Source organism: Haematobia irritans, chromosome 2 (genome assembly GCF_050003625.1).
Source record: "Haematobia irritans isolate KBUSLIRL chromosome 2, ASM5000362v1, whole genome shotgun sequence".
NCBI lineage: Eukaryota > Metazoa > Arthropoda > Insecta > Diptera > Muscidae > Haematobia > Haematobia irritans.
Window position 1 is genome coordinate 93,852,077 of NC_134398.1, and position 18,488 is coordinate 93,870,564.

The following is an 18,488-nucleotide window of genomic DNA, read 5'->3' on the forward strand; positions in this document are numbered from 1 at the left end:
TGACCCCATCACAGTTGGCGATTGTTGTAGTGTCATTTACGAGTCCGTGGTATCGATGAGGATGAAATGGAACTTTGAAATGCTGGCAGGGTAAGTTTATCCGCACGACAGTTCTCGTGTCGAACATATCCCATATATTTGCCCCATTATAAGTTAAGTCCGAAGGCATAATCGATACTGCTCCATGTTTATGGGATCGAAGAGACATTTATACGGTGTTCTCACCAAGCATGTTTTGGGGTTTGAAATGTTTTCCCTTTATAAGCACTTCAAAACGAGTCGTTTTTGCCATAAAGGTGGGTATTAAGGTCGAGTTTAGCCGCTAAAAACGTCATTTTTTCACGATTACTTTTCTTTAATAATCCATTTTAAGGAATACAAACTTTGTGAAAATTTGTGAAAGTTATAAAAAAATATGTATAATTTCATGCATTTTTCTTACTGATTTAGTTTTCACTTTAGCGATTTTAGCGGCTAAAGGTAAGTACTATGTTCGCTTTTCGAGTTGAAATTTTCGCGGTTACTTTATTAAAACAGTTCAATATAAAGCAGACAAATTAACTCAATTGATACGCAGTTTCTTGTTGCTCTAAATTTCGGCAAGACATTATGGGAATATGTTTGTTTTCATTTATAATTTTGATTATTTCAGGAAAAGTAATCGCGAAAATAAAGTTATTTTCTACTCGAAAACCGAACGTAGTACTCACCTTAAACCCGAACTTAATACTCACCTTAAGGTAGGTACTATGTTTGGTTTCCGCAGCGAAATCCCATACAAAACCAAAAATGCGAAAAACTACCGAAATATTTTTTCATTTGTGGTACTTTGTTTTTTTTCGAGTTGAAAAACTGACGTAAAGCGCACAGTCGCTAATTATATCGTGTTAAATCCTTCCATATGTTGAGATTAGTTAGTTTCAAAACATGGCGCCATTTGCAATGTGAATTAAGAAATAATTTATTTATTTAAATGATTTGTGTGAAATTACAATACAAATGTGGTTCGCATTGTTATTTAAAAATGCAATAAGATCGATTGACAAAATAAAAATAACTTGGAGTGGTGTTTTCATAATAAAGCCACAATCTAGCCGCTCCCTACTACATGATAGAATAGAAATAATGTACATATCATGAAATTTATAGAAAAGTGTTAACAAAATAAAGTTCTATTTAGTGAATTTAATTTACTGGGTATAGGGATAATAAACACAAATGCTGGCCGTGCATCGTAATTATAAAGAAGGCAGTGCGATTGATGTTGCAGTATGGTAGCTACGAATGGAATCACAAGAATAAATTGCTATGTTCCAAAAATAAAATGCAAAAATTAATTATGCATATATCTTGCATTTTATCGATTCAAAACACTGGTTGAATTTTATAAGGTGACTGAAATAGTTATAAAATTATACATTGGGAGAGTATAACAAGAAACATTCTTCAGTAAACCAGCCACTTTGCATCTCAATGTATTAATTTCAGCCAACGAAGAGTTCCTGGTATAGAACACTAACATCCCTTTGTGACGAATTATCTTGCGAAATATAAGTCGGGAACAGTGACTTTTGCTTAGGAACTACCCTTGAGCGTGAGTTATAGGCTTATGTTGATTGAACAAAAAGTTTCACTTTGACTATAGCTATTGTATGGTGTACGTGTTTTAACTGGTCACCCCATGATGTTGTCCCCCCGAGGTAACAAAATTGGCAAATGAAATGACGTTATTATCCGTTGTGGGAACCGTGGTGGTGACCACTGGATTTGAAATTGATAGTGAGGCGGCAACAGCATGGGCATAAGTACACTCTTGTCCGCTGGTATTGCAATGCGATTGTGTAGATATTGTGGACACCAACGAATTAAGTTTGTTGATGAATGAGTCCATTGTTGCGCATGATGTAAAAGTTAGCCTAACACCGGAATTATATGTTTGTTAGATGGGCGTTACAAATTGACGGTATCCATTTGGAAAAGCTGAAGAAGACAATGTACCACATGTCGTTAAAGCTGCTGTTGCAATACTGTAATATTTAAGATAATTATCTTGTTGTATTGGCATATAATTCAATAAATCAATCAATCAATGTGGCAAGACACCAGGAGTCGAGCGGCAGGCGTTTTATTCTTAACAATTATTAGTGTCCAGTGCTGTGTGAGGTTTGGTTGCAAAACAATTTAAAAACTGGTAGAAAAAACTTTTCAAAACAATTATCATGAATGCGTGTGTGTAAACAATCTAATCAGCTGCTGCGTATGCATATGGAATAATCTTATGACGTTTGGCGATGTTGTCAATTAAATTACGGAGAAATAAACGCGGAATAGTTCCAAAATGGCTGTTTTCTTCCTTCGAATTCTATTGTCAACACTCTCATTTTTCAACGCGAAAGAATGGTTAAGGCCGGTATGCACCTCTAGCGAAATTTTCGGTAGCAAAAATTTATTTAAGTCTACAACAAAAAAACTGGGCTGTGTACACTATAGAAAAACGCTTTGGATTTAGTGTTAAAGTACGGATTAATAAACAAATAATCTTTATTGACAAAAGAGGACTTATTAGATCAATTACTTAAACCGGAAAGAGAAGGAGATAAAGAAGATGAAAATGACGTAAGCATAACATAAATGATAATCGATTGGTAACACAAATATATCCTTAGTACGATAACGATAACAATTTAGAATGTTACAAACAGTAAAAGTGAATTATCTCAACACCCCTTCTCATTCTAAATTCTCTTTTTTAAGTTTTATTTTTTCTTTAATATATTTCAATTTAGTAGCTGACAACGGCTTCGTTAATAAATCGGCTTCCATCTCATCAGTTGACGTATATCTGCATTCAATTATCCCTTTAGCAATATAATCTTTGATAAAATGATATTTAATATCAATATGCTTCGTTCTATTATTCAGTTTAAAACCTTCAACAATTTTGATACAACTCTGGTTGTCTTCATGAATACAGATTGGACCTTCCACGATTTCTCCGAAATCTGCTAGCAAGCGTTTCAACCATAAAGCCTCTTTAGCCGCCTCAGATAGTGCAATCAGTTCAGCTTCTGTAGATGACAATGCGACGCATGTTTGCTTACGACACGCCCATGACACAACTGCTCCGTAAATTTTAAAAATGTAACCACTGTTGGATTTTCTGTTGTTTCTGTCTTCGCCCCAATTCGCATCCGAATAGCCAGTAAGAATTTGCATGTCATCTGGAAATATTTGAAGTTTTATATTTAACGAACCCTTTAAATATTTCAAAATTCTTTTTAGTTCCGACCAATCTTCTTCATTTGGATTACAAATTTTTTGGCTTAAAATATTCACCGCTGCTGTAATATCTGGTCTAGAATTCAGTGATATATATAACAGACATCCGATGAGTTTCTGATATTTTTTGTTGTTAGTTAATAAATCTGCATCCTTTTTCGATTTTCCATAGGATACGTCCATAGGTACCGACGACGGTTTTGAGTTTTCAAGACCAAAATCTTTTAATATTTTATTTATGTACGTCGTTTGTGCTATAGAATAATATCCATCACTTGATCTTTCTACTTCAAGGCCTAGATAAGTTTTGATTTTACCCAAATCTCGAATTTCAAATGAATCCATAAATATATCTTTTATTTTCCGTATTTCAAAATCATGTCCAGATGCAATCAATATATCGTCAACGTATATTAAGATAAATATCAAGATCTCCCCTTCTGAACGCACATACATGCATGGGTCAGCATGGCTTTGCTTAAAATTGTGGTTCATTAAAACATTATGTACGGTTTGGTTCCAAGACATAGCCGATTGTTTGAGCCCGTATATTGCTTTTTTGAGAAAACATACCTTATGTTCCTGTCCCTTTTTCTCAAAGCCTTTTGGTTGGTGCATGTATATTTCTTTAGATAAGCTGCTATTCAAAAAAGCTGTTTTACAGTCCACATGATGTATTTGAAACTTTCTCTTCCCACATATTGCAAATAGGGCTCTTAAAGTGGTGTGAGAAACAACAGGAGCAAAAACAGATTCATAATCCACACCGATCTGCTGTGTGTAGCCTTGAGCCACAAGTCTCGCTTTAAAATCAATAGTATTTTCGCCTTGTTTTTGTTTATACACCCAACGACAGCCAATTGCCCTTCGACCTTCCGGCAAGTCTGTGAGCTCCCATACCTTATTAGTTTCCATGGACTCGATTTCTTTTTCCATTGCCTCATACCACTGGGATCTGTGTTTACTTTTCATCGCTTGTTCGTAATTTTCGGGTGTAACCTCTATTGTTGCACACAAATACCTCTCTGGAACTTTTCCTTTCGTTGAACGATTAGATTTTCTTACTGTTGATATTTGGGGTATGTTTACTTCCCCGTCTTCACTAGCAGGTACGTAGTCGTTGTCTTGGCAATCATCAAAGGCATCAGAACTTACTGTGGACGAGTCTAAGCTTATTTCGTTCTCTTTGTTTTGATCAGAAGAATCGCTGCAGTGCTTGAAAGTAAGTTCGACCACTTTATCACTACTATCTGTCATCAGCTGTTCTTTCTCCATACCTTCAATTTTATTTACGAATGTGACGTCACGTGATATGTGAATCCTTTTGTTGTTGTCAACCATACGGTAGGCTTTTGATTGTTCATCATATCCGACAAAAAACATTTTGGAAGACTTTTCACTTAATTTTTTTCTCTTTTCTTTTGGAATGTGTACATATCCTATTTCGCCGAAAACTCTTAAATGGCTTACGTCTGGGATCTTACCAAAAAGTCGTTCATACGGTGTTATACCCGTTGTTCGTGTGACAATACGATTCTGTAAATAGTTTGCTGTGCACACAGCTTCTCCCCACAATTCTTTAGGCAGTTTCGACTCGGCTAGCATGCACCTTACCATTTCTATCAAGCTGCGGTTTTTGCGTTCTGCTACGCCGTTTTGTTCTGGGCTGTATCCAGCTGTAAATTGCATTTGTATGCCCTCATTTTCTAAAAATTGTGTAACATCATTGTTCACGTACTCTTTTCCTCGGTCAGATCGTATTATCTTCGGTTTTAAATTAAATCTGTTGTAAACTGACGATATGTATTTCTTTAGTGTTATAAACACATCCGATTTTCTTTTTAAAAGAAACACATCACAATACCGACTGTAGTCGTCTATGAAAGTTAATATATACTTGTTTTCACTAGGAGTAAGCACCTCCATCGGCCCGCAAAGATCTGTGTGAAGTAATTCAAATATCGATTTTGTGCTTATACCAGACTTTTGAGGAAATGGTGAACGTGCTGATTTGCCAAGGGGACATATTTCACAACGTTCATGACTGTTGCATTCACGGATATGTAAACCTTTTACCATATTTTTCTGGTCCATTGTTTTTAAGGCTTCTGCTTGCCTGTGACCAAATAACTTGTGCCAATGATGAATACACTGTTTACCACATACAGCCATATTTACATGTTCGCTATCACCGCATGCATATAAACCTGAATTTAATTTTGCAACCATTACAATTTCACCATTCCTTTTGACCACACATTCATCTACCTCGAATTTTACCATACAGCCCTTTGCTGTCAGCTGTTTAACGGATAATATGTTCAGGCTAATGGTCGGCACATACAAAACATTGGACAGAGTTATGTTGTTTACATTTTTTCCATCTACTTTTACATTTATTCGCACTGTTCCTTCACCACACGACGTTACGTTTTCTTCGTTAGCCAATTGAATGTTTTTGTTTACACTTTTATCAATTTTAGTGAACAGTTCAAGATCTTTACAAATATGACACGAAGCGCCAGAATCGACGATCCAACTCCCGGAACTATTTGTTGTTACCAAACAAAATTCATTACTAGTAACCATATTCGCTTTCTGCTTTTCGTGCTTCTTCTTCCATTCTTTGTATTTCGTACACTCCTTTTTGTTGTGACCTTTCTTATGACAGAAAAAGCACTCTATTATGTTTGACTTGCTGTATTCGCGCTTTGCTGCCAACAACGCCTTTTGTGATTCTATTTTGGTAGATTTTGAATGTCGTGAAAACTCCTCTATCAACTTTGATTCAACATACGATATTGTTAGTTCTTCTTCATTTCTTGACTCGAGAGCTGTGATTAAATTATTAAAGTCTTTTGGGAGGCTACTCAGAAGCATAGCAATATTCCACTTTTCATCGAACGTTTCCTCACCCAAATTTTTCAGCTTCAAAAACAGATCACGCATCAAACCGATATGAGTTTGAATATCATCACCATCGTTGAATCGCAGACTACATATACTCCTTATAACGCTAACTTTATTGCTCAATGATTTTCTTTCGTGGTAATTCTGAAGGCTAGTCCACATTTCTGTTGCTGTCCTGCATTGCCGAATAAGGTGTAGCTGGTCATCTTCTACGGATAATGATATTGTTGCTCTAGCACTGTTGTCCTTTCTGATCCATTCCTCTTGATTTGTCTGTGGTTTGGGATTCGTTAGAACACACCATACACCTTCCTTAATAAGCAACATCTCAATTTTAAATTTCCAAGTGAAATAATTATTGGCATTCAGTTTAGCCACCACTAATTTAAAATCAGTTGCCATTTTCAATAAACTGCAGATGTTTACTAATACCGTCTCTTAAATGTGAGCTTCTGGGCCCATAACCTATAGAAAAACGCTTTGGATTTAGTGTTAAAGTACGGATTAATAAACAAATAATCTTTATTGACAAAAGAGGACTTATTAGATCAATTACTTAAACCGGAAAGAGAAGGAGATAAAGAAGATGAAAATGACGTAAGCATAACATAAATGATAATCGATTGGTAACACAAATATATCCTTAGTACGATAACGATAACAATTTAGAATGTTACAAACAGTAAAAGTGAATTATCTCAACATACACAAATTTTAAACCAGCTAATCGCTTTTAAAAATTGTTAATATATGTTCCAAATATTCCTCAAATAAATTGTTTATTATTTACAGACCTTTTAAAACTTTTACGCACACAATGATTGTAATAAATTAAATGTTTGCTGCCAAAATATGCTTTTGACAACCCTGTTATTTTCATTAGAGGTGCATACCAGCTTACGAAATTGAATGCTACCGAAAATTTCGTTAGCATAAATAGCAATGCATTTCTTATGGTAATGAAATTTTTCGCTAGAGGTGCATACCGGCCTTTAACGGAAGTTCTTTTCGAGTCAACAAACGTAGTACCCACCCATACTAAAAAACAAGTTCAAAACACAAGTTTTCCTCCAGAACACGTCAATTTTAGAATGTGAACCGACCTAATTTGGAATATACCCCTAATAACAGACCATATTCAAAATATATGTCAAAATATTGAAATCAGTTTCATAGAAAAAAGAATAAACAAAGGCTTTTAAGAACATGGACATGTGAAAATAACATAAAAAAGTTTTTCCCTTCGCGCTCGCGGTAATTATTTGGACATAGGTTGCATATATGTGAATTTCGAGTAATGCTTAGTACTAAGTTCGTTTCTGCGAAAAACGAATATCTTCATCTATCTCCGTAAATAGGGTCTCAAACGCTGGATGTTAACTTATTTATGCGAGATAATATGCCTGCCTATTTTTGCGAAAAATCCAGGGTTGTTTAAATATGTGTTTAAAAATGCGCAAAACAAAGATTTCGCATTTATTCCGCGCTAACGTTTTTTATATGGATTATAATAGTTTTTCGTGCGAAAACGTGATCTTAGTACTAGGCTTAAATGTGAATTTCTAGTTTCAATGGTAATTGTCAAACTAAAACATCTCAACCCGGTGTGAACGGTGAAATATTTTGAAAAAACGAGTCGGTGGGAACATAGCATTACCGATCATTTACTCATCGCCGACAATTCGTATCGATTGGCCACGCTGTAGTAATATTCGTTGCTACTATAACAACTTTAAATTGATTGATTGTGGGTGGAATGTTGAAAATTTGGGCAAAAAATACGACGATTATTAATAAATTTTTCTAATTTTAATCGATATTTTTGATTAATTGGCGGCTAAATTTGAGTAGACTTATTCGGCGGCTGCGTCGACTGTCAAAAACTGGTCGGCGGCGACTGAAATCAGCGGCGCGACTCGGCGGCTTCATTCTCTGGTGGCGTCTCCAATTTTAGCCGCCACCGACCAATTTTTGCCAGCCGACGCCGCAGCCGAATATATTGACTCATCTCGACTCAAATTTAGCCGCCAATTAATCGAAAATATTGATTAAATGAGAAAAATATTAATAATTGTATTTTTTTCCAAAATTTTTAAATTTCCACCCAAAATCGAACAGTATCAAATTGTTATAATAATTTAGCTCAGAAAATTTGAATGATCCCTGCCAGCATTTCAAAGTTCCATTTCATCCTCATCGCTACCACAGACTCGTAAGTGACACTACAACAATCGCCAACTATGGTGGGGGAAACATATCAAAAAGTTTGAAATGTACATGAAAGTATTTTGCCATCACTATTCCCAATAAACACACACGTTTGAAAAATGCTAAATTTCAAAAATTGTTCAAACATTTTTTCAAAGGATTAGGGTAATATGTTATTCAAATTGAGAAATTGTTGAGAAAATAGCGTTCTCAACTAAAAACAGAAATTACCCTCAACTGTAAAATTCAATACATTAGCAATAATTTCTCAAGTGTTATCCTCAAATTGAAATGCATCGCTGCTCAATAATTTCTCAAAGAATTTTCGATGTGAGTCAAATTAAAAACTAACATTGTTGCATATACTTTTCAACCAAAATTTATATTAATGATATCCCCAAAGCCAAAATTCTATGAATTTTGTATAATTTATTCATTTTCGTCTAAATAAAATATATAATAATACACTACACTACATAATAACTACAATACTAATTGAAAAATAAATATCATATTAAACATATTATCAAATAAGAACAAAACAAACATTATTTGAAAACACTTCTGCATAGACCCAATAAACACAGGATGAGCGTTTTTCAAATGCAACAACTTTTCAGTTTGAGGGTAAATATAATTTTCAACATAAATTCAACTTGACTTGAAATAGCTCATCTTCAATACATATTCAAATTGTTTGCGCATTACTTCCAATTTGCCAAAATGTTGACGAAATCTTTGAAAAGGTGTTGAAGATAATATGAGAAAACTTTGACAAAACACTACCCTAAAATGCAACGAAAAAAACATGTGGTTTTCAATACTTATTTGTGCAACGAAGTTCGTGGTCAACTGCAAGAAATTAAAAAAATGGAAAATTTTAGACAAATAACCAAATAGTTTATAAAAATAGGTACGAAAAAATGAAATAAAACTTTAAGGAAGTCACTAAATGTATATCTCTTTGCAGAAAACTAAAATTATGGATTCTACGTTCTTGAAAACAATAAGAAGCTGACCGATGAAAAAATGGTGGACAATTAATCGGAACTGCTTCAAATAGTTTATAATAATTGGTACGTCAATATGAAAAATTAAATCAACACTTTAGAGAAGTCATTAAATTTAAATCTCTTTGCAGAAAACTAAAATCTTTGGATGCTACATTCTTGCAAACATTAAGAAGCTGACCAATGAAAAATGAGTGGCTTATCGACAAGAAAAAGTTTCCAGAAACATTGCAAGTGCAACCAATTAAAATTGTTAAAAACAACAAATTGTTGAAATCAACAACTTCTGGATGAAAATGTTTATCACATCGTCAGTTTAATTCATATGCTATTATCAGTTTTAAATTGATATTTTGTGAATTCCTTCTGCTGGAAATCAATTCTAACACGCGGTCCAGTACGTTCCTAATTTCAAATTGCCCGCATGTTAACAAATTTTAATGCTGTTTTATGACACCAAAAGGAAGGAAATCGAATTATCAATGCAAAAGTGTTTACTAATAATGTTTAAGATATTTAAAGTTTTGTTGTTTGTTTTTTTTTTGTACTAATTTGTTGATATGTTTAATAAGATTATTATTTATCAATTGGTATTGTAGTGTATTATGTAGTGTAGTGTATTATTATATATTTTATTTTGATGAAAATTAATAAATTATACAAAATGCATAGAATTTTGGCTTTGACTTTCAATTTGAAGTGGGAATATCATTCATACAAATTTAGGTTGAAAAGTATTTGCAACGATGTTAATTTTGAATTTGACTCGCATCGAAAATTGTTTGACAAATTATTTAGTAGCGATGCATTTCAATTTGAGGATAACATTTGAGATATTATTACTAATGTGTTGAATTTCACTGTTGAGGGTAATGTCTGTTTTTTGTTGAGAACGCGATTTTCTCAACAATTTCTCAACTTGAATATTACCCTAATCCTTTGAAAAAATGTTTGAAAAATTGTTGAAATTTGGCATTTTTCAAACGTTTGTGTTTATTGGGAGATAATTCGATTTCCTTCCTGTTTGTGTCATAAGGTGGGTACTATGTTTGGTTTTCGAGTTGAAAACCACTTTATTTTCGCGATTACTTTTCTTTAAATAATCGAAATTATAATTGATAACAAACCTATTCCTGCAACGTCTTGTCGAAATCTAGAGGAACAAGAAACTGCGCATCAATTGAGTCAATTTATCTGCTTTGTATTGAGCTGTTTTAATAAAGTAACCACGAAAATGTCAACGCGAAAAGCGAACATAGTACTTACCTATAAACTGCATTGAAATTAATTAATATGCTGGCAATTTGAAATTAGGATCGTGCCGGATGTCCAGCAGAAGGAATTCACATAATATCCATTTTAACCTGATAATAGGATGTAAATTAAACAGACGATGTGATGCACATTTTCATCCAGAAGTTAATGATATGGAATAATATGAAGTTTTTAAGAATTTTAATTGGTTGCACTTTGAAATGTTTCTGGAAACTTTCGATAAGCCACTCATTTTTCATCGGCCATCTTCTTAATGTTTGCAAAAATGTAGCATCCAAAGATTTTAGTTTTCTGCAAAAAGATTTAAATATAGTGACTTCTCTAAAGGCCGGTACTCTGTTCGGATTTCGCGTTGAAACTCCATACAAAACCAAAAAATGCGAAAAATTTGCGAAATTTTTTCCATTTGTGATACTTTGTTTTTTCGTGTTGAAAAACTGACGTTTATAGCACGGCGCCATTTGCAATGTGAATTAAGAAATAATTTATTTATTAAAAACTATTTGTGCGGGTTTATAAATCAAACACGGACCATATTTTTGTTCCGAAACTATACAAAGGATCAAAGGAATAGCAGATCAATTGCCCAAGGAAAAATAAAATGTTATTTTGTAAAAACAAGCAACAACCACCAACTTAACCCAATATCGCTCCCTGTAAAATAGCGCTCCAAGCTACCTAAAAAAACGCCGCTTCCTATGTGCGAAATAATGGTTTCCATAAAAATTTTTCGCAAGAATGAACATAGTACCGGCCTTAAGTCGGGAACAGTGACTTTTGCTTAGGAACTACCCTTGAACGTTAGTTATATTATAGTTAGGCTTAAGGTAGATACTATGTTCGGTTTTCGAGCCGAAACTCCATATAAAAACCAATTTGGGAAAAATGTGCGAAATTGTTTTCCGTTTTTGATACGTTGTTTTTATTCAACTCGAAATTTGACATTTAACTGCAAAGCGCCACCTACAACGTCAGCGTTACAGCACAACAACAACAAACATCCTAATCGTTAGCTAAGTTCGTCAGCGTCAGTGTTGTTTTTGAAAATTAGAAATTTGTTTGAAATGGAAAATAAAATAAAAAAGTAAGACTAAGCTCTGAAGTGAAGCAGCAAATTTGTCAAGCTGTGGAAAAACATCCCATTATATGGAATAAATTGGAAAAAGGCCATTCGAACAGGAACGCCATACAAAAGGCTTGGGTGGCGGTTTCTGAGGAAATTGGAATCAGTGGTAAAGTTATTTGTTAAAATTTTTAAATAACCACTAAATTTGTGTGTAGAAAAATTATGCAGAAATGGTTGGAGAAGCGTTATGGACAGTAGACGTTACCAAAAAAGAAAGACGGTAAAATCTGGTAGTGCATGTGACCCTCCCCTGGATATGGAATGCGAGTATTTGGATAATTCCAGCGAACCGTGGGAATTTGAAGAAAATTTGCAATTTTTAGAGGAAGCGGAAACTTTGCGAGTGTAAGTAAAGATTTTAGTTTAATTTAATTACAACTAAAGTGTTTTTTACATTTCCTATTGTTTGTAGTACGGACAGTTCCATTGTGTTCGAAAATGATTTTGAATTGGAAGAAGCTCAAGCATCCTCATCATCATATTCATTTGTAAGTAGGATATAAAAGAAATGGCGAAGTAGATTTTACATATGCAAATATCACATTTCAGAACAATTCTGCAAGCACAAAGGATCCTCGACGCGACAGTGATCGATCTGATTTGGAAGCTGAACTGGTGAAATCTGTTTCCAAAATGGTTAATATTGCAGAACGAGGAAAAAGTAGCCATTCTGGATTTTTAGGCTGCATCAGTTCGATGATGGATACTTTTGACAGCGACGATATAGCCGAATTTGAAGGAAGGATAGTGGAAATAGGTTTTGAAATACGAAGAAGAAACAAAATTAAAAAATAGATCGATTGTTTTTTCTTTTTTATTACGTTTTTATTTTTTCTTTTTTATTACGATTTTATTTTTTTATTTTTGTAGCAGTTTGACTGTTTTTTAATAACAAGTATGCATTATTTTTTTTTTTATTTTAGTAGCAGTTTGACTGTTTTTTATGACAAAAATGAATTCAATTTTTTAATTTTACTTCTTATTTTACATTATTCTTTTACGTTATTTAAAGTACTTTTACTTTATATACATTAAATTAAACTTAAGATTATTAAATATAAGTGAATCTAGTTGAATTTTTTTAAAGGCATTTTAAATGCATTTTAAGTACCTGATTAGAATATTCAAAAAGTTGCAGTATGAATATTTTTTGTAATAAAAGAAAATGAATTTCAAATGAATTTTTATTCCAAGTAAGCATATTTTCTCTGCCAAGGTAAAGATCCCTCTTCGGAGTTGAAAAAATCTTTTATTGTATCGCGAACTATTATACCAGATTCATGTGATCTTCCTTGTGATCCATAGTTGATGTCAGAAAAAAATAAGGAATCCGGCTTCAAAGCATGCCGAAATCGGCCACGTACCACTTCACCATTTTTAGTCTCCGTATCAGGTAAAAGTGGATGACAGTATTTACGTTTTCGAGTTCTTATCATAAAATTATGCAAATATACAAAGGTCTTAATAATTTTTTTGGCTCTATCAGGTCCACAGAACATGGTTTTTGAAAGGCAAACATTTTTGGAGCACATAATACCAAAAGCATTTTCCACGCAACGTCGGGCTCTGCTGAGACGATAATTGAAGATTTGCTTCTCCTCGTCTAAAACTGCATTCCTAGTGGGCTTGTAAGGTTTCATAATTCGATGATGTAGCGGGAATGCATCATCCGCTACGAATACGTACGGATAACCCATAGCGTTGGATGAGGGAAAAGGCAGAATATTTTGTTTTATTGCTTTTCCTAGACTACAAGTTCGAAAAATTCCTGCGTCCCCTTCTGAACCATAAGCCCCTATATCAAAATATGCGAAGGAGTAATCGCCATTTGCGACAGCCATAAGTACAATGCTAAAATAACCCTGTAGCAAATAGACAATATTTTAGTATAATAATTTTGATATATAAGATCACTCACTTTGTAGTTGTAAAATAAACTTCCTGACTTTGGGGGGCATTTTATAGAAACATGCTTCCCATCTAAAGGCCGGTACTCTGTTCGGTTTTCGCGTTGAAACTCCATACAAAATCAAAAAATGCGAAAAATTTGCGAAATTTTTTCCATTTGTGATACTATGTTTTTTCGTGTTGAAAAACTGACGTTTATAGCACGGCGCCATTTGCAATGTGAATTAAGAAATAATTTATTTATTAAAAACTATTTGTGCGGGTTTATAAATCAAACACGGACCATATTTTTGTTCCGAAACTATACAAAGGATCAAAGGAATAGCAGATCAATTGCCCAAGGAAAAATAAAATGTTATTTTCTAAAAACACGCAACAACCATCAACTTAATCCAATATCGCTCCCTGTAAAATAGCGCTCCAAGCTACCTAAAAAAACGCCGCTTTCTATGTGCGAAATAATGGTTTCCATAAAAATTTTTCGCAAGATTTGATCCTTTGTATAGTTTCGGAACAAAAATATGGTCCGTGTTTGATTTATAAACCCGCACAAATAGTTTTTAATAAATAAATTATTTCTTAATTCACATTGCATATGGCGCCGCGCTATAAACGTCAGTTTTTCAACACGAAAAAACAAAGTATCACAAATGGAAAAAATTTCGCAAATTTTTCGCATTTTTTGGTTTTGTATGGAGTTTCAACGCGAAAACCGAACAGAGTACCGGCCTTAAAGCTCCAAGGCAATTCGGAAAATCCCATTTCAAAAATGTTTCAGCATTTGCCTTCAGGTTACCGCTAGATATAGCTGGAATTTCTGATTTCAATGCTGTGCAAATAGCATTGCAGACGTCATCCAAAATTTTTCCAAAATGCTGCTTGCTTATTCGATATACGGATGCTATATGGCGTTGTAAGGATCCACATGCAAAATATCTGCAAGTAAATTAAAGCAAGAGATACATATAAATCCAAAGACACATTTACATCATCGGTACGGTTTAAAACTATGTGGTGTAGGAATTTTTGTTTTTAAAAAAGTGTGTTTTACATATCATTGTTGCGTACTTTTTTAGGAATTAATTAAAAAATGAAAAATATAAATCAGAAAAATTATTACAAATATATAAATATTTAAAACTTAATGAAATTAATTAAAATAATTAATAAAATAAACACATCGATTTTGAATATCAATCTGTTTATTCTAATGTGTTTGGATCAGTGCATAAGAATATAATAACATTCCTAATTGAAAACATGTCCAGAATATTATTTTATACACTTAACTTTTAGGACTGATGTAGCTAAACATGAGCTGCTATACGAACTTAAATAATAACACCAAACACAAGAAATAGATAGTTTAGTTTATAGTTTAGTCTAAGATAAACGAACATATCGTTTACATAGTCAGAGACAATGATCGTTTCTTAGTCCCCATCAATGTCTGTTTTCCTTCATACAAAACTCCCTGTGGTGTCTCAACAACTGAATCTTTGAAGGGGAATAAACTCAATGCATATTCTAGACTAGTCGAATAAGTCTTTTCGAATAGAATATGAATTCACTCGGTATGTATTTTTGCATCTAATAAAAGTCTGCAAACATTTTATCGATCGTTGATCGTTGTATGAATTTGCAAGTGATTCCCGTAATTTGAAACCGCGCAATTGTAATTGTGTATGGACATGTTGAACTATAAGACGTATGGCTACTTTATTTTCACCTCCTCTTGAACAATTATATCTGCATGATCCATTGTTGGTGCTATATAGTTCGCATATGAAGACTTTACCATATCTAAATATTGTTTTAACACTCAACTAAGATCCCGTCCACGTTGAGAAATATCTCTTTTGAGTCGCCGTGCTAGACGAATATCTGGGTATGTATCAACCAAAATTTTCATATACATCAATTTGAGTATCTCAGGGCTGTGGAATACCAGAATTCCTAAAAATATGATGACATTGGCACCATACATGGTTTTAGTATTTGCCTCTCGAGACTGAGTTACAAAATTGTAAACTGGCACTTCAACTTTTTTACCATCTTTCAATTTTTTCATTACTTCTAAAAGAAGGTCAGTATCAAATGCGTCTGGGTGATCAAAGTTATACTCATTAACGGGCGCTTGCTCATGTTGCTTTTCATTAAGGACCTTGTAGAAACAGTCCATAGACAGCAATGTAATCCAAGGTACATCAAGAGATTCTATTATTTTCTGGGCGACAGTGGGTTTTCCTGAAGCACTTTCTCCACAAATTCCTATTATAAATGGTTCCACTTGTTGACCAGCGCAATTGTACCACGGAGGACGACCTGCTATAAATTGTGCGATTATTTGAACGAATAACACATTCTGAGGGATTTGCTGTTGTGACTTGATTATTCATAGAAGCTGTCCGCTGTCTTCTGCGAGGTTGGCCAGTACGTGGTGCTGGTGACTCCAAACATTGTGGATTTTTTGCTGGCACTGTTGTTGGTGATGCAGGGCACCCTTAAAAGTCATTGTTTCCACATTTGGAGTCCACATAGAGTTGTTCGACCAAGTCTCCCCGATCATCACTATCAGAAGATGCAGAACTTGATGGGTTATAAAACTTTATTTGCCTTTGTGATACTACAGTCATTTCCATCAACGTATAAAATCCAATCTGACAACAACATAGTCTCTTTTATCGACTGGCTCTTCGCTAAACATCCGTAATACCTTCATTGACTTGTCATTTGAGGTGTGCGCTACCTCTCCGAAAATTCGATTGGGCAAAAACATATTGGGTTCCAAGTTTTACCAATTCCGTATTTTTTTAGCCGAGAAAATAAAATAAAATGACATTTTGCCAACTTGTACATGACATTGTTTTCATATGTTTCATATGCAATCTAAACAAATCTTGCTTACATATGTTTGCATTCAGGGATGGATGTTTAAATTACTAATTAGGGTGACTAATATAAAATACATAACTAATGTAAAACATATATAATAGGTATATTCGCGCAATTTTCTAATAAAAGTGATACCTCACATTACACTTCCAAAATGCACTTTAACTCGATTTCATTTGTAATTTTCATTGCAAAAACGGAATTTCAAATCCACTTTTAGTATATTTCGAGCCTAAAGTGAGTGAGTTATAATATACACAACAGATATGTAATAGCTTCTAAAATAATTACATTTTGATTTGTTTTTTATGGTTGGTTTCTTCTTCAACTTTTTTTGGTTTTAATGAACATTGTGTTCATTATATATCTAGCAATAAAGAGGCGAAGTGGGTTGAAAGACTACATGTTTTATAAAAATTACTTACTCCAACACGACTGCAAGCTTTTCTTTAGCACTAATTCCATCCTTGGGATGAGTATTCCTTTTCGGTCTCAGTCTTTCTTCCACAAGATCGAATAGACAAAAGAAAGTCTCCGAGTCCATGTGAAAATTTTCCTTAAATTTACACTCCGACTTTAATAGGTCTTCGAACTGTGGATGATATATATAAATTATAGGGTGAGATAGGAGAGATCTCTTCTCGATTAGGTGATTGCTTACACTGGTAGTGAAGCGGCCTTTATGATTCCTTTCTGCTAAGTACGTATTTTTTGGACTCCGTGAAATTTTTTCCTGTTGGCGGTGCAATTTAATAAATTGATACACACCAACAGCGACTGATACCATAATGTTCAAATCAGGTGTGGTGTTGTAAGAAAGCACTTCTTGGACATTTTGATACATGCTTGATGAAATTGATGATGAGTTTGAACTCAGCTCGTCATCGACTTCATCGGTGGAGCTCAATTCATCTTCATCTTCTTCTGATACATTTTCATTTTCCTTTCATATTAACGAAACCGACATTATTATACAAAAATACATAAAAATAATAATACACTTACAAAAAAGATCATTTCAACTGGTTGTAATTGGGGTTTTGCGACGATTGGCCAATTTGGATCCAAAGTATGGATTGTCATATCCAAATCATAGAGAACGTTATCAAGGAACGTCTTATTCCATGTATGCCTCAACTTGTACATCGCTTCCCTCGTTTTTTCATTCACCTGCAAATTGTATTTTGTGTTTTCCAATTGATGTTGCTCAAATTCTAAACTATTGCTTACCTTTTTAAATACTTCAGCAAATATATGAACTATTCGTGCACTAAATTGTTTTGCGTACATACCACATTCATCGTTTTTGACTATTGCGTCAACCACATATAGTAATGGCAACAAAATTTGACCAGAAACTCGATATAAATATTTTTCCAATAATTTGGCTATATTATCGGAATCCTTTGTACATTTTAAAGCACACTCGGCAATGTTATTAATGTCTCTTGATTTATTTCCATTTAATTCCAACAGTTTTGAATAGAATCTTTCAATATTTTTGTTATCCATTTCAAATTTTTATTTGTGTTATTTTCAAATATTGATAAACAATGGAGTCAATTGTTGCATCTGTATATGTAATCATATTATGACGTTTGGTGATGTTGTCAATTAAATTTCGGAGAAATAAACGCGGAATATTTCCAAAATGGCTGTTTTCTTCCTTCGAAATCTATTGTCAACACTATCATTTTTCAACGCGAAAGAATGATTTAGGGACTTTTTTTTCTTGCCAATAAACATAGTACCTACCTTAAAATGGAAATGGATGGCTAAACTCGAACTTAATACCCACCTTAAGCTGAGTACTATGTTCAGTTTTCAAGCTGAAAACCAGCTTATTTTCACGGTTACTTTTTTTAATCAATTAATTT

General features: G+C 33.7%; 2 protein-coding genes, 1 long non-coding RNA gene and 1 pseudogene across 3 annotated transcripts in view; 2 read left to right on the forward strand and 2 right to left on the reverse strand.

The window, feature by feature from the left end:
• The window catches only part of LOC142225804 (uncharacterized), a 347,314-nt gene that overhangs the window by 823 nt on the left and 328,003 nt on the right, over window positions 1-18,488 (forward strand). The gene's annotated exons all lie outside the window — the stretch shown is intronic.
• On the forward strand, window positions 11,892-12,637 carry LOC142225799 (uncharacterized). Its single transcript, XM_075295618.1, has 4 exons — window positions 11,892-11,914; window positions 11,964-12,153; window positions 12,221-12,296; window positions 12,358-12,637. Exons 2-4 carry the CDS (start codon window positions 11,996-11,998, stop codon window positions 12,601-12,603), a joined length of 480 nt encoding a protein of 159 aa, XP_075151733.1. The 5' UTR covers window positions 11,892-11,914; window positions 11,964-11,995; the 3' UTR covers window positions 12,604-12,637.
• Window positions 12,707-18,123, reverse strand: LOC142227586 (uncharacterized). The gene is made up of 7 exons (XM_075298083.1): window positions 17,842-18,123; window positions 17,617-17,781; window positions 17,273-17,554; window positions 17,037-17,203; window positions 14,373-14,652; window positions 13,727-13,828; window positions 12,707-13,670 (listed from the first exon to the last, which is right to left on the reverse strand). Exons 1-7 carry the CDS (start codon window positions 18,121-18,123, stop codon window positions 12,993-12,995), a joined length of 1,956 nt encoding a protein of 651 aa, XP_075154198.1. The 3' UTR covers window positions 12,707-12,992.
• On the reverse strand, window positions 14,937-16,636 carry LOC142225798 (uridine-cytidine kinase-like 1; annotated as a pseudogene).

Coding starts and splice junctions, on each gene's coding strand:
- LOC142225799 (XM_075295618.1), top strand. CDS start 11,996: ATGGACAGTAGACGTTACCAAAAAAGAAAGACGGTAAAATCTGGTAGT. Junction 12,154..12,220: donor GAAGCGGAAACTTTGCGAGT/GTAAGTAAAGAT, acceptor TATTGTTTGTAG/TACGGACAGTTCCATTGTGT. Junction 12,297..12,357: donor CCTCATCATCATATTCATTT/GTAAGTAGGATA, acceptor ATCACATTTCAG/AACAATTCTGCAAGCACAAA.
- LOC142227586 (XM_075298083.1), bottom strand. CDS start 18,123: ATGGATAACAAAAATATTGAAAGATTCTATTCAAAACTGTTGGAATTA. Junction 17,204..17,272: donor AAGGCCGCTTCACTACCAGT/GTAAGCAATCAC, acceptor TATCATCCACAG/TTCGAAGACCTATTAAAGTC. Junction 13,671..13,726: donor GTTTATTTTACAACTACAAA/GTGAGTGATCTT, acceptor TATTTGCTACAG/GGTTATTTTAGCATTGTACT.